The following is a 14,687-nucleotide window of genomic DNA, read 5'->3' as shown; positions in this document are numbered from 1 at the left end:
ATCACATGAATAGAAGTTCAGTTATCTAAGTCCTGTTCTTTCACTAGTAGATGAATTTTCTGTTATCATCTGTTATCACTCGCTTCTTAAGATTTGTGTGTTTGTGTGTTTTATTTATCACTTCCCTTATTTTTTCTTTTACACTGAATAGTCCCCTAGGGGTAAAAAGCAAGGTGCTTTCATGTTACCTGTATCCATACAATGGATTTCTGCTTGAAGTATCTTTTTTTGTCCTTGCTTGTACAAAAAAGGGCAAAATTTACTAAGCAGAGGTTGTTTGTAGTTCAATGTAGATGTGATACAAAGAGCTGAAAAAAAAGCTTTGTGTTTCTTTGTCCATTGTGCACTAAAATCCAGTTTCCTGGAAGAAAGCAGAAATATATCTGTACAAACAATAATCTCTAGCTTTTTATGACATTCTAGGTCTTCATTGGTAGAAGAAAAGAGAACAGAGAGAAGTTCTGCACTGAGTCAAATGAAAGAGTAAGTCTTGATAGTGAAGTATAGTTGGAAAGTTTTCTGGTGTAAAAAACCCTGCATTTCTGTGATAATGCTAAAAGTGGAGGTATATTTTTTACTGTTCAAATATCACTGTCTAATTTATAAAAATTGCAATTTTGGCTGGTATTGTGGTTAAAGAACATTTTGCTTTCAACCTTAAGTTTTACATATTTCCATTTGCGGTAGAATAAAAAGCAGGTTTCAAAGTTCACATATTGACTTATTTATTGATGTGTTGCATTGCTGGGTGGTTCATCAAATTGTTGAATGTCTGTTGAATGAGCAGCAATTCAAAACACTGAATAGTATTTTTGTGTGCTGTCTTAAAAATTGTAGACAGGAAGAGAAAAGTACTCATCATGAAGAAGAGGAGGAGGAGGAAGAAGAGAATGGGGAAGAGAGTCAGGATGGCCCACTTCTCGTTCCTCGTGTGAAAGTAGCAGAAGATGGTTCCATCATTCTGGATGAAGAAAGGTGACAAATTCTGTGCCTGACTCATGGACAGTATTGCATTGCAGCTCAGTTTGCAAATAGAGGACTACTTTGGACGGGGATGAGAATGAGCGTATTTATGTTTGAGAGTTGAGCTACACTGACATAGGAAACAGTGCAAAGATGTGGCAAAATACGAACAGCAGTCGTCTGCATCTTTGTAGTGGCATACTTTATGAGAAATATTTTTGGGGAAAGAGGTAGAGAGGAAGGTGACATATTTTATTACTGTGAATGAACACTGAAGATTTGTCAGACTTCCAGATGTCTTCTTCTGTTTTGCTGACTTTTTTGCTTCTCATAGTTAACATGTATCTGCTTACTGTTATTTGGTTATCAGTATGATTTGCTCCAGCTTTGCATCTTGCCTGTTGCTGCTTTATTCTTCTGTCAGTGTTTTCAGTAACTTTGCTTATAATATGATGTTTAAAAAGTAGATTATCAAATTTCTGAGTTCCCCAAAGGTATTAACATGAAATTTATGCCAAGGTTTAAGGATAAAGGTGGCCTGGTAAAATAATTTGAAAGTATTGAAGAAGGATATTGAGAGGTTGTCATGGTTTTACAAAATAGCTTTCTCAAATGTTAAAAAGTCCTTTTTTTTTTTTTTTTGAAGCTACTTAATTATTTCTGTCTGTATTACATATGTATATATATTATTTATATTATATATAAAACAGAGAAAGCAAATTTACTTACAGAGGGGGAATAGGGTCGTGTTTTCTTACTGCATTCTCCCATTAAAGTACTTGTTAGTGTAATAATTAAAATTACTACACAATAGACATGCTCACTTGTGGAAAAAAAATTGAATAGCTGTCTTATAAACATCTATATTTTTTCTTAGTAATATTTTGAGGTGAGTCTTTCTTGTGTGTTTTGTTTCCCAGCTTAACTGTAGAAGTTCTAAGAACAAAAGGTCCATGTGTTGTTGAAGAAAATGATCCCATCTTTGAGCGTGGCTCTACAACTACATATTCTAGCTTCAGGAAAAGTTTTTACACGAAGCCATGGTCAAATAAAGGTGAATGTATTTTTGGTTTCAAGCTTTGAGTCCACAGAAAAGTTATTGTTTTCACGTATGCTTTATACTTGACAGTTTTCATTCCCAGTGGAGTAAATGGATCTACTTACATGTTATCTCATGTAATCTCAACCCTCCACACTCTTACAACAGGCAGAGCTGGGGTATTTACTGTGAAAACTGTCATTTTTAAAAAATCCAGTGCCTTTTAATGTGCAGACTGCCTGTACTTTTTTTCTGCCATGGATGTTTAGATGCTGAGAAAATGCTAGTCTGCTTTACCAAGAGCATAATTTTGATTCTGGTTTACAGATATTTGAGTTCTATATGGTACTTAAGTAGGTTCTTCCCTCATGGGCAGGAGTAGATTGTATAAGGTATTTCTGTGTGGACTGGTTTCAATGCAAGTGGACAGCTGTGTTCTTATGAGTGGGTAGGTTGGGTTCTTCATTACTCCTGTTGTGAATTGACTCTTATCTCTAGGTTTACAACACTGTACAAGACTTTTTACAATTGGAAATTACTTTTTACTGCTATGGATGGAAAAATTGGCTTCAGAATTCACTGTGGTCTCTTTAGAATGCACTCTTTTCCTTTTGATAATGGAGAGGGTAAATTTACATTATGATTTTCTGATTTCTGTTTGTGCTTATGTTCATAATAAAAATGGATATGGACAGTTTGAGGTTGGTTAGCTTTGATTTACTAGCTTTAGAAAGCACACTTCACATTCGGCAGTTTTCTAATAGTTTAGACAATTCTTTCTGTTGATAGTTCATCCAGCAAATGTTATTAGAGGGACCTAGGTAAAATAACAAACATGTTCCATACTCACCTGGACTTGCAGCTACAGTAGACAACCTCAAAGTTACTGATCTTATGAAATTAAGTTTACAAGTTGTTTTTATTTTTGAAGAAGGATGGTTTAGTAAATATTTAAATGTATGTAATTTTGTCTTTCTTTTCCCTTACAGAAACAGACATGTTCTTTTTAGCTATCAGTATGGTAGGAACAGACTTCTCCTTGATTGGGCGGCTGTTTCCTCACAGAGCCAGAGCAGAAATTAAGGTAAAAATTAAAGCACTCAATAAAGAAATTAAACATGTGATTTTACTTTTCTTTTTCTTGTTTGCATTCCCATGCTTCTTCTACTAGTGTTGATAATTTTGGTGTGAATTTTCTTGACTGTAGTGCTTGTTTTCTGATACCTGTTTCAAGAGGTTGTATCTGAAACATTAGAATGCTAGTTGAATTTCAATGACTGTATGTAGTAAATGTAGCATCCTTAAACGTACTTTGTTTTAGTTAAAGAGTACTGATAGGCCATTTAGACTGTTTGGTGAGGGCCTTCTGTGTTATCTTTTTTGTTGTACACAGCTGGGAAAGTCTTTGGTATTTCAGACCTTGCTCAGATTAAATGGCAGGAAAAGGTGTAGAAAATAATAAAAAAAGTATTGCTGGTGATAAGCTGTGGTAACAAATTTTATATTTAAAAATTAGTTACAAACTTGTGTTCTGCGGATAGGCATGTGAATTTCAACAACTGTAGTTGGTATGTTGCACTGAAGGCATAGCTTGAGCTGCCATTTTGTGCAACATATTGTTGCATTTCTTGCCTAAGATAAACACAGCTGTGCATTTGCTTTTAGAACAAGTTCAAACGTGAGGAAAAAGCTAATGGATGGAGAATAGACAAAGCTTTCAGTAAGTAAATATTCCCTACCCTACAATGAATCATTAAATGGTAGCCCATCTATTTTGATGGTATTTTCTCTGCTTTGCCTTGTTTGAATTACTTAGAAGAAAGTTTTTGCTCATAGATGAATACAGAGGCTGTGGCATCTTAGGTTTCATTATAAGTATAGTTCACAACAATGATCTTTAGGCTTATTTTCTATTTTTTCTGGATGTCTGGTAAATGAGATTAATATAAACTTTCTCTATATTCAGTTGAAGATAATTCTTTTTATTCATGGGAATTTCTAGCACATTTATTTATTGTGAACTGCTTTGAGACTCCTTAAAGACTTTCTTTGTTAGTTGAATGAGGTACGTATGTTCTACAGCAGTATGTTCATACATTATTTGATACTATGGTATAGTTAATGTATTTGTCAGTCTTTACATTTTTTGAACTACTTAGTTTATAACTTGTGTTTTAAAGCCAAGGTACCATATTCCAGTCAACTTTATGTCACCTTCAGCCCCTGCTCAAGTGATATATAAAATACTTTCAAGAACTCTGTTTAAATGTATCTGACCTTTGCTTTTTAATATTATGTCATGTATCACTGATTATTTTACAAAGATGAAACTTGAAAAACTAATCAGCTTTGAAATCTGTTCTGTTTTTTGCTTTAATCTGATAGAAGAAAAACGACCCTTTGATTTTGAATTCTTTGCCCAGCTGCTTGAGAAGGTCTTAGCAGATGACGGAAAGAGGAAGCAAAAGACTGTTAAAAGCCAAAAGCCAAAAGAAAAAAAGTCTCCAAGGCCACAAAAGAAGTCAAAAGGTATTTTAAAAGAGTGTTTGAGATGACATTACAGAGCAGTGATCAGTAATATGTTGCTAGCAGAGGAGAAATCATGTAGGGCATCACATATTCCTTCCCTATTGTAGACAGGACAAGAAGATTTTAGCTTCATAGTGGAACTTTTTCAGATGTAGTTTACTGATGTACAGGATGGTAATAATTAGTAACAGAGCAGAAACATGATACCATGGTGAAAATGGTGCTGTTCCACCATCCGAAGTGCTGATATTCTAATTTACTGAGTGGTACATATCTCCATGAGTTGCTAATGAATTCACTTCTAGAATTTTTTGGGCCAAAATCATATTTTTGGCAAACTCGTCTGTGTTGAAAGTTTTCTTGCATTTAAAAGCCTCTTCTTTTAAGGGTTCTGTTTCTCTTTTGATAGTAGTTGAACTTTCTGAGTCTGAGCAGTATGATTATTTTCAGAGAATGATGTGAAAGTTGTTTTATCTTTCTGGTTTGTTCAAAATAAAGATTACATTTAATTACTGTTGATCACCACTGTGTTTTTCTACCTCAGTACCTGGGAAAGGACCTTTGACAGATGTGCTTTAATTAAATATTGATACAGTTTCATACATTTTTTGCTGATTTTGTGGCATTGTTCACTTGTTTCTTCCACAAGGACCTATCATTTTGTAAGTGGTATTGTGAAACAAACAAGTGAACATCTTTTTGAAGAGGATGCTAGCTAGGAATAAAGATCTCTTGAAATGGAAGAAGTTACTGCTTTTCTGTACCCTTGGTTTTGGATGTGAGTAAGTAAAATATCTCATGTATTAGGACTTAAAACCATGTGGAGAAATCTTGTTTCTACACTTTAGTGGTACATTAAAGGTATGTCATGCATAAAACAATGTGACTATACTTTTCTTCTTCTCATGCATTTTGGAGTTCTTAATTGCAGAGAAATTAGTTCATTTAAGATGAATAACAAGGAGAGGAAAGTTCTTGGTGGTTAAATAGAGGATCAACTCAAAATGTCCTTAAAATAGGGGTTTAACTCATTAAACCCAGAAAATAACTTGTTATTTATTAGCTAGATAAAATTTCAGCTTCCTTATGTAAGCTAGAATGATCAACTGTTACACATATATTGATTAAAAATTGCTTTTTTGTATGTATGGCATATATTGGTATATGGCATATATATATATGTATATATATATGGCTTTTGGTATATATGGCATATAAAGTATGGCATATATTTTGTAACCATCATCACCTATTTCTGCAGACATACAATAACTCTTTGTAGGAGTAGCAATGTCTTTTTTTCACTGAACCCAAATGTGACTGTATAAACTGCAAAAAAGCACAGGCACAATAACATTTACTAAATTGGCTTTGTATCCCATATTGACTTTCCCCTGGTGAAGTGTTGTCCCATGTACAGAATATGTTTTGTACTAAATGCTGACACTTTTCTGGCAAGTCAGTGACTGATGTTCCCCAGTCCTGCTCATACACCTGGCATTGTATTGGCAGTGATGCATGAGTACACAAATGTTTTTAGTAGAAATGCCTTTGCTGTTTGTGGCTGCTAGTACTTCACCAGACTGTTGACCAAGAGCCATATTGTTGTCTCAATAGGAAAAGCTGCCAGCACAGAAGCTGCTAATGATCAAGATGAACCTCAGGAAGATGGAATTTCTGATGCAGAAACAGAAGCAGATGGTGTGACAGCTGAGAAAGAAAATGAGGAATCTTTGAGCATTTCTGAACGAGCAGAAGAGGTTGCATTAGAGCCTGCATTAGCAAAAAAGAAGAGAAAGAGGAAGAGAAAAGATGATCTTGAACAAGAAGTGGAGAATATTCCAGAAGAAGTGCCTGTTCCTTCAAAAACTGCTGAAGAAGGGAAGTCCTCTAATAAAAGTAAGAGGCAAAAATGCTCACTTTCAAATGTTCAAATAGAAATTTTATAGAAAGTCATGGCAAACTTTAAAGTCAAAATTTGCCTTTGATTTATGTTGCTGATCTGCCTTGTAGGAGATTGTCTTTTAAAATCAGCGTTCATTCTAAATCTAAACATACTTTGTTTTAAATGAGAATAGATCTCTTGAATCTTAATAGTTACATCTTTTCTAGTGGGATTTTAGTCTTACATGAACCCTTCTTCACTGTAGCTAGGATTTGATTACTAGAATTCCAAGATGTTTCCCAGAATGTCCAAACTGATTTAATTCCTATTAATTGTCAGGGAAAAGAGTGATACATGATACAAGCAGTGATGGTGATACTACCTGTGGAGAAGAAGTGGATTGTGCTACTGAAGGAAAGGAAAAGGAGACTGCTGTTAGAGAGGAAGAGAGAACAGAGTCCTGTTCACCAGTGAATAAGCAAATGGAGAGCAAAGGTGGAGTCAATTTATGCAGGTAATGTTTGTAATGGAAAGCTTAGGCAAAACAAAAAAATAGTTTAAAGTTTATTATTGTTTTTATTTATTCATGATTGCCACCATTTAACTGGCACAGAATATGCAGGTTTCTGAGAACTGTCCTGGGCTCTAGTAAGCTGTTTATGATTTATATACTCAAAATGTTCTCTGCCCTAATGGGTCGCCCTTGCAAAATTAATGTACGTAATTACTAAAGTAATTTCCAAAAGTTATTTCATTTTTAAGTGTTTAGGAAGACCATTGTTTATCCTAACTTCTAATATTTCTCTTGAAGCACAGGTTGATGATGTTGCTAAGTTGAGATACTATATGCTTGGAATTTTTATCTGTAATAAAATTATTCTTGTGGGAAAGGAATGATGCTTAGATTTTATTTATGCAGAATTTGATTGAGATCCAAGCTTTTGGGTTCAGTTTTGGGCATACTTTTATGAAAAAGAAAGTGAATGCTTGATTATTAAACTTCTTATATGTGAAAGTGGTAAATTGAAAAATTCATTATAATACTGTGAGTATTATGCTGCATCAGAATTTTGTGTGTTAATTTGTTGTATTTAGCTGCGTTGTAATTGTTTGTTATTTTATACATATTCAGAGAAACTTCCATTTTCTTTAGTAGTTCATTAGAAGTATTTCAAGGGACAGTTATTTGCCTTTGGACTCAACCTAGATTGTTATGAAAGATCAGAGGGAAAAACCATTGGCATGCAGTTGTTTGTGTTAAAGTTTATTTTCTTAAAAGCAATCAGTCTAGAATAATCAGATGAGATTTTTACATCATCTTATAATTGCAGTGCAAAAGTACAAAAGATGTTTTAAAGCTCATAGTCTGCAAATATTATTAAAATTTCATGAGATTCTCTGAAACATGGGTAGTTATTTAGTGTCAAAAACTGCATTGTTTTTCTGTGCAACTTCCTCTGTCTGTAAGCAGAAACAACTTTTTTTTCTACAAGTACACTAATGTTCCTGTATGCTTTTATTTATTTCAGCCTTGAAGATAGCAATGATGTTATACTAGAATCAGAACCTGCTAAATTGAGAGCCAGAGATATTAGAGGTGGAGCATCAGAAGAAAGCCAGATTCCAGAGTTACCAGTTTCAAATATTAGAAGCAAGGAAACAGAATGTGTAGAAACTACAGAATCAAAGGTATTACTATTTTTTTATCTAGTTCATCTCAAGATCTTGCCCTTGATCATTGAAAGTGGTTTGTAAATCAAAGCCAATTTTGGATTGTTTTTGTGATGTTTTCACCATCAAGTGAAAAACAATCAACAGACCTAAGAAAATCATCAAAATTGAAATATTGTCATATCTTGTGGGCTTAATGGGCTGTCCATTAACCTAAATGTATTCAGAGAGTATACTGTGCATGCCTGACTTACCTCATAGACAGTTTAAACAGCTGAACAGTTTAAGTGTTCAAAAGTGAATGACTGCAATATGAATAGCTAGGCCTTGGAGCAGGATTTTGCTGGCATGTGCTTACTGGCACAGTAAAACTGCACGGTAAAACTGGAAACGGATTTGAGTGGAATGCACATTGGGTTGTTTGTGCTGCTCCATGAATGATCTAGATAATGGAGCAGAGTGTAACCTCAGCAAGTTTACAGATTAGGCAAATCTAGAAGGAATTGCTTGCCAAGGACAGACACACCCCAAGGTTATATTGGCCTCCAGAGGGACCTGGAGAGGCTGGAGAAGTGGGCTACGGGAACCTCAGGAAGTTCAGCACGGGGAAATGCAAAGTCTGCACCAGGGCAAGAGCAACCCAAGGCACCACTGCATGCTGCAAGCCACCCAGGTGGAAAGCAGCTTTGCAGAAAAGAGCCCGGCTGTCCTGATGGTCTCTGAGTTAAATGTGAAGCAGGAAAGTGCTGTGGCTGCCAAGCTGGTAATGGTGACCTGGGCTGCAGCAGGAGAAGTGTTACCAGCAGGCCAAGGGAGGTGATCCTTGCCCCTTGTTCAGCACTGATGAAGCCACACCTGGAGGACTGACCAGTTCTGGGCTCCCTGGTGGGAGAGACCTGGATGCACTGGAGACAGCCCCTCAAAGGGTCACACCGATGGTAAAGGGCTGGAAGCATCTCTCCTATGACAAAAAGCTGAAGGAGCAGGAACTGTTCAACTTGGAGAGAAGGCTCATGGAGAGCCTTCTCTGAAGGATCTGAAGAGATCCCTCTTCAACAGTTCCACAAAAACTCAAGGGGAGGCTGCAAACAGGACAGAGCCAGGCTCTTTCTAGGGGTGCCCAGTGATGGGACAAGAGACAGTGGGCAAACGCTGCAAGACAGGAGGTTCTTCTGAGCACCAGGAAGTCCTGTTTCACTGTGAGGGTTACCAAGCACTGGCACAGGCTGCCCAGAGAGACTGTGGAGTCTCTATCCTTGGCAAGATTGAGAAGCTGTCTGGACACAGTATTGGGCAACCAGCTCTAGGTGCTTTATGTATTGTTTTTACATGGCCTGTTTTTGGTAGCAAGGGGCTAGAGGGATGGCTTCTGTGAGAAGCTGCTGGAAGCTTCTTCCATGCCCAGTAGAGCCAATCCCTGGTGGCTCTGAAGATGGACATGCCACTGGCCAAGGCTGGGCCAATTAGAAATGATGGTAACACCTCTGTGATCGCATACTTAAGAAGAATTGAAAACAAAAAGTGGTTGCAGAGCTGTAATTGCAACCAGAGAAGAGCAGAGAGAGAATATGTGAGAACAACTCTGCATACACCAGGGTCAGTGGAGAAGGAGGGGCAGGAGCTGCTCCAGGCACTGGAGCTGAGATTCCCCTGCAGGCCGTGGTGCAGGCTGTGGTGAAGCAGCTGTGCCCCTGCAGGCCATGGGGATTCACAGGGATGGAGAGATCCACACACAGCCCATGGAGGTGCCCATGATGGAGCAGGGGATGCCTGGGGGAGGCTGTGATCCTGTGGGAGACCCGTGGAGAGAGGGGCCCTTGGAGCACTACACCCCACAGAAGAGTGACCCTACACTGCAGCAGTTTGAGAGGGGCTGGTGCCCATGGGATGGAGCCACGTCAAAGCTCACAGAGAGCTGTCTCCCATGGGAGGGACCCCAGGTGCAGCAGGAGAATGACTCCTGAGCAGTGGGAGCAGCCTCAGGTGATGAACTGACTATAACTCCCATTCCCTGTTTTCTTGTACTGCTGGAGTGGGAGGTAGAGCTGGAAGGAGGGAGAGGTGAAGGGAAGATATTCTTAAGGATTTCTTTTACTTCTCACTATCCTGCTCTGATTTTGTTAGTAATAAATTCATTTGGTATTTCTAAGTTGAGACTGTTTTGCCTGTGATGGTATTTAGTGAGTGATCTGTCTCCTGGTCCTTACCTCCAGCTGTGAACCCTGCCTTAAATTTTCTCTTGTCTATCCAGCTGCGGAGAGGAGTGGGTGAACAGCTTTGGTGGGTGCCTGGCATCTGGCCCAGGTTAACCCGTTACACTTAATCAGGAGGGTTGGACCAGAGGATCTCTAGCATGCCCTTCCATTCTCAACTGTCACAGACATCTTTTATGAAAAATCCTTTCCTTAGGATTTTTTCTCCTGAGAAACTGAGAGGCCTCAGAAACAAAATGTAAGCAATGATTATCTGCTTCTGTGGAATGCAACAGGTGGATCTGTGATTGATCTCACACGGTTGTTTCTAATTAATAGCCAATCGCAGTCAGCTGGCTCAGACAGAGAGCCTGAGCCACAAGCCTTTGTTGTCATTCTTTCTTTTTCTATTCTTAACTAGCCTTCTGATGAAATCTTTTCTTCTATTCTTTTAGTATGGTTTTGATATATATCGTAAAATAATAAATGAAGTCTTCTGAAACATGGAGTCAGATCCTCATCTCTTCCCTCATCCTAAGATCTCTCTGAACACAGTCACACTCAACCACTGTGGAAATCTTGTTTCTGATTTTTGTTACATTACAGTAGAAGATCATCTAAGTTTATTGTTTCTTTCCTACAACATTTCTCCCTCAGAGTGAAGATACGCATCACTCACAAAAACCAGATGGAAAGCAGAGTGCATCAGAATGTGGTTCACAATCTGAAATCATGTACGTATAATTATTTTGCTTTGCGGTGGCACTTGAACTAAAGCTGTATCTACTCAATTTGAATATAATTCCAATTGACCATAGCAGATTGAACCAGTCAGGAGATCGTGATGAGTTGTTTTCCATATTCAGTGAAGCTTTTTGGTAGAAATTTTGATTACTCCATAGTAGTGCATTAGCTAAGATCTAAATGGTAGGTAGGAATAGGGAGAAAGACTTAGCTAATCTTTGAGAAAAAAGCCCTAGCCTTTCTACAGCCAGCAAGAGCAAGAGAATGATGAAATTCTGCCACGTTGTGGGTAAAGGTTGGCTGTAAAATTTAATTTTTGGTTTTTTAATAGAAGGGCCTCACTGAATCCTTTGACATTCATAGTTGTCCATCAGAGCTTATTAGCTGTACATGTCATGTGTATGGTGCATTTCTTCTTTCCTATTTGGAAACTGTTCCTCTTTGGAAGTTGGTGCAAGCTTCTAAGATAGAAGATACTCCAAAATGTCTCTGTCTTATCTATACTCCTTTATGAAGTTAATTTTGGTGATACTGAGAAATCATATATTAAGTAGTCTGTGCCTAAGGTTTCCATTTTTGCATGATCATCAACTTCTTATTTCATGATACAGTTTTGTAAAGGTAATTTAGAGATGAGGTACTAGTTAATGCTAATTTGTTTTTCATACTTCTGTCTTTCCCTTTTTGAAGGACAGCTCACTCCCATGATAAAGACTGTCAAAGCTTTATTTGTCCTGTTCTAGGGAGAATATAAGAAAAGGTAGTAGTTCCCAATCTGAAGATTATTGATAAGATGTAGGGCTGTGTCAGTGTGTGAATCCCAGGACATGCCATTGCAGTGGTTAAGGACAAAGAGAGTGATGTACGTACCCCATTCTTCAGTAAGATGTGGATGCTGGCAGTAGGACAAGGTATTTGAAAAAAAGTTTGGTTTTCCATGACTGAGATAGCTTTGAAAGGGGATGGGGGGACAGAAGAGGCGGATGCAAAACATTGTATATAGGGCAGATTTATATTGTTTCTATATAAAATTAATCACATTGTCATGAATTGTGAATCCCGAGGAGAAAAAAATATTCTTATTTATTTAACAGCAGGAAATGATTCCTTAAAGTGTTTTGAAGTAGATTCCACTGAAAGGCAGCAAAGTTAAGGTTTATTTGATGCTCTTTTCATAACTTCGTAGCATATCTTTTAATATCAGAAAGATGCAATGGGGTTTTTTTTTCCTGTTTATTGTCTTGCTGCATGCAGTGTCTTGACCCATGCAGTCTGTGACGGTCTTGAGGTACATCTTGAACCGTATAAGACTTAAAGTTTCTCTTTGGTAATAATGTATATCACCTTTCTTTATATCTTAAGGAAAACTGAAAAGTCAGCAGATAGAAGGCGCTTGCAAAGACCTAAACCAAATTTAATGAGATCATCTGGAAAGAGGGAGACAGCAACACAAGACAGAATGGAAGCCAAAACTTCGTCTCCAACCCTTGCAAATGCAGGTGAAAAGGTGAGAAAGAGGAATGTTACTTAGTATGTTGTTCTTGATGCTGCATCTGTTTTGCTCAATGGAGATACTGTGGGCCAGCCACAGAACATTTTGAGAACTGCTACTATGATACTTGCACACCTGTCAAAGAGTGATATTCCTTGCCTCAGTTCCAGTGCTCTGAAGAGGAGAGTAGAAGAAAACATAATGAAGCCACAGAAGTAGAAAACAGGGATTTGGATACTGCATCTCAGTAAGTATTGAGATCACTTTTCCAGTCTCCTGGTATGAACTGACTGTAACTGTTAGTTTATTCCATATAATTCTCCTGGAAAAAGATAGCGATAACTGTGAAGCTTTAATTTAAATTTCAGAATTGACTTTAGCACTTTTTTGGATGATATCAGGTGGTACTCAAGTAGAAGGTATATACTTCTTTTCTGGAAAGTTGATGAAAGCATTGAAGTACCAACAATACCTGTAATTTGAGAAAGGAAGCGTGATAACTATGGCTTTGCTTCCCTGCCAGCCTCAGTTATCAGGTAATGGCTCTGCTTCTGGTGCTTGCAGAAGCAGCTGTGATATGCAGTTTAGTTAAATTCCTCACCTGTGTGACAAATTAATCTCTTTTTAATACGTAGATAAATCGAGTTTTCGTGCATTGTAAGACTAAACCAAGCTTGTTTCTTATGTGAAGCAACTTCCATAAGTTTATGCAAATCTTTCTGAAGACAACAAAATTCAAGTAAAGAAATATATGCAAGACTGCGTGGTATTTGTAGACTTGAATATTACGGAGTAAATGTTATTGTGGATCCTTTGTGCAGAGAACCTGAAAAAACTGCAGTTGCAAAGACAATAGTTAGAGGATATCGACAGAGATTTAAACCTAATGTTACAAGAGCATCTGGAAGGAAAGAAGAGCCTGAAAAAGATGAAGGAAATGATAAAATATCCCATCTACAGCCTAGGGGAGAAACTGAGAAGGTATTTAATAAAGTAACATAACTGAAGATAATAAGCTGCTGGGTACAACAGTAATGTTATCTTTTTTTCTTTACTTTTTTGCTCCTGAGTATGAACAGGAATTAGCCACTTACTTAACCTGCTGTCAGTGGTAGTATGGTATTGCTTAGTGACCTCAGCTGTGGTGAGAGGTTGTTACACAAACAGTAGATGCCAGTAGTCTTTCATGTCCTGCAGCACATACAACTTCAGGTATTTGCTGTAGTTTTGACTGCACCTGTCTGACTGAGAAATTGATCCTGTAATTGTTTGTGTGTCATAAGCAATCTATTTTGTCTCCTCTTACAAGCAGTTATTTGGTCAGTTAGGTGATGCTGTACTTTATGAATGTAAGACAGTTCATGTCATAATACTCTGTTTTTGTTCAGAATAATGACCAAGGTAGTAGATCTGATGATACCTGTGAAGATACTGCAGAAAAAGATGACAAAGTCCTGGAGACAGTGTCTCAGTAAGTATGAGAAAAATAAGAAGATAACCACTGCTGTCCTGCAATTTACCATTCTTGTCGCTTCTGGTAGTATTTCGTAGTGTGGTAATTATAGAAGTTTTTTAAGAAAATTCTGCACTACAGAAATTGACGGCAAAATAGGAATCTTCATTAATTATGAAACATTTATTAAGCATTATCATTTTTAAAGTTGTACTTTTAAATTATAAGTCAGTCATGTACATGTAAAGAAGCTGAAAATTTAGTCCCTCAAAAACTAAAACAAGCCTTAGCTACTTACTTTTAATACTAAAATGCATCCATTTCAGTGGTTAAGTATTTAAACAATAGGAGTAAGTGTTCTTAAAGTGTAGTTAAGTGTTAGATGTCAAATAAGAGGAAGAAAAAATTTCAATATGTGCAATGTAATGCACATATTTATTAAGTGTTGCATTTTTCTTCCGTGAAGTGGCAGCTGTAGTGTAAAAGCAATAATATGTTTTATAGAAGAGATTGTAAAAAATAAAAACTGGAAAAAGCCAACTTTCCCCCAAATACTGCCCCACAAAAAAAATTCCCAAAACAACCTAAACCAAGAACAGAAATAAAAATCCAAAACCTCAAGCCTTTCTTTTAAAGGGAGATACTTGAGGAGGATCAGTGGAGATAAAGTGGGTGTGATAATCTGCCAGAAAAAATTTTCAGTTACTTCTTTCATTAAC

The 14,687-nt window shown here is 37.2% G+C and overlaps 1 protein-coding gene across 1 annotated transcript in view; it reads left to right on the top strand.

Annotated features, from left to right (window-relative positions):
• BDP1 (B double prime 1, subunit of RNA polymerase III transcription initiation factor IIIB) overlaps positions 1 to 14,687 on the top strand; it is a 52,587-nt gene that overhangs the window by 6,190 nt on the left and 31,710 nt on the right. The window contains exons 4-17 of the mRNA XM_054288925.1: positions 424 to 483; positions 838 to 975; positions 1,884 to 2,017; positions 2,992 to 3,086; positions 3,668 to 3,722; positions 4,388 to 4,531; positions 6,149 to 6,430; positions 6,756 to 6,930; positions 7,946 to 8,105; positions 10,937 to 11,013; positions 12,386 to 12,530; positions 12,680 to 12,762; positions 13,337 to 13,496; positions 13,904 to 13,986. Coding sequence (XP_054144900.1) covers positions 424 to 483; positions 838 to 975; positions 1,884 to 2,017; positions 2,992 to 3,086; positions 3,668 to 3,722; positions 4,388 to 4,531; positions 6,149 to 6,430; positions 6,756 to 6,930; positions 7,946 to 8,105; positions 10,937 to 11,013; positions 12,386 to 12,530; positions 12,680 to 12,762; positions 13,337 to 13,496; positions 13,904 to 13,986 — 1,791 coding nt within the window. The remainder of the gene's footprint in view (positions 1 to 423; positions 484 to 837; positions 976 to 1,883; positions 2,018 to 2,991; positions 3,087 to 3,667; positions 3,723 to 4,387; positions 4,532 to 6,148; positions 6,431 to 6,755; positions 6,931 to 7,945; positions 8,106 to 10,936; positions 11,014 to 12,385; positions 12,531 to 12,679; positions 12,763 to 13,336; positions 13,497 to 13,903; positions 13,987 to 14,687) is intronic.

This window comes from Melozone crissalis, unplaced genomic scaffold, assembly GCF_028551555.1.
Source record: "Melozone crissalis strain CALT ecotype California unplaced genomic scaffold, PUWL_Pcris_2 ptg000005l_1, whole genome shotgun sequence".
NCBI classification, from domain to species: Eukaryota; Metazoa; Chordata; class Aves; order Passeriformes; family Passerellidae; genus Melozone; species Melozone crissalis.
This window is presented reverse-complemented; position numbering and strand designations above follow the sequence as displayed.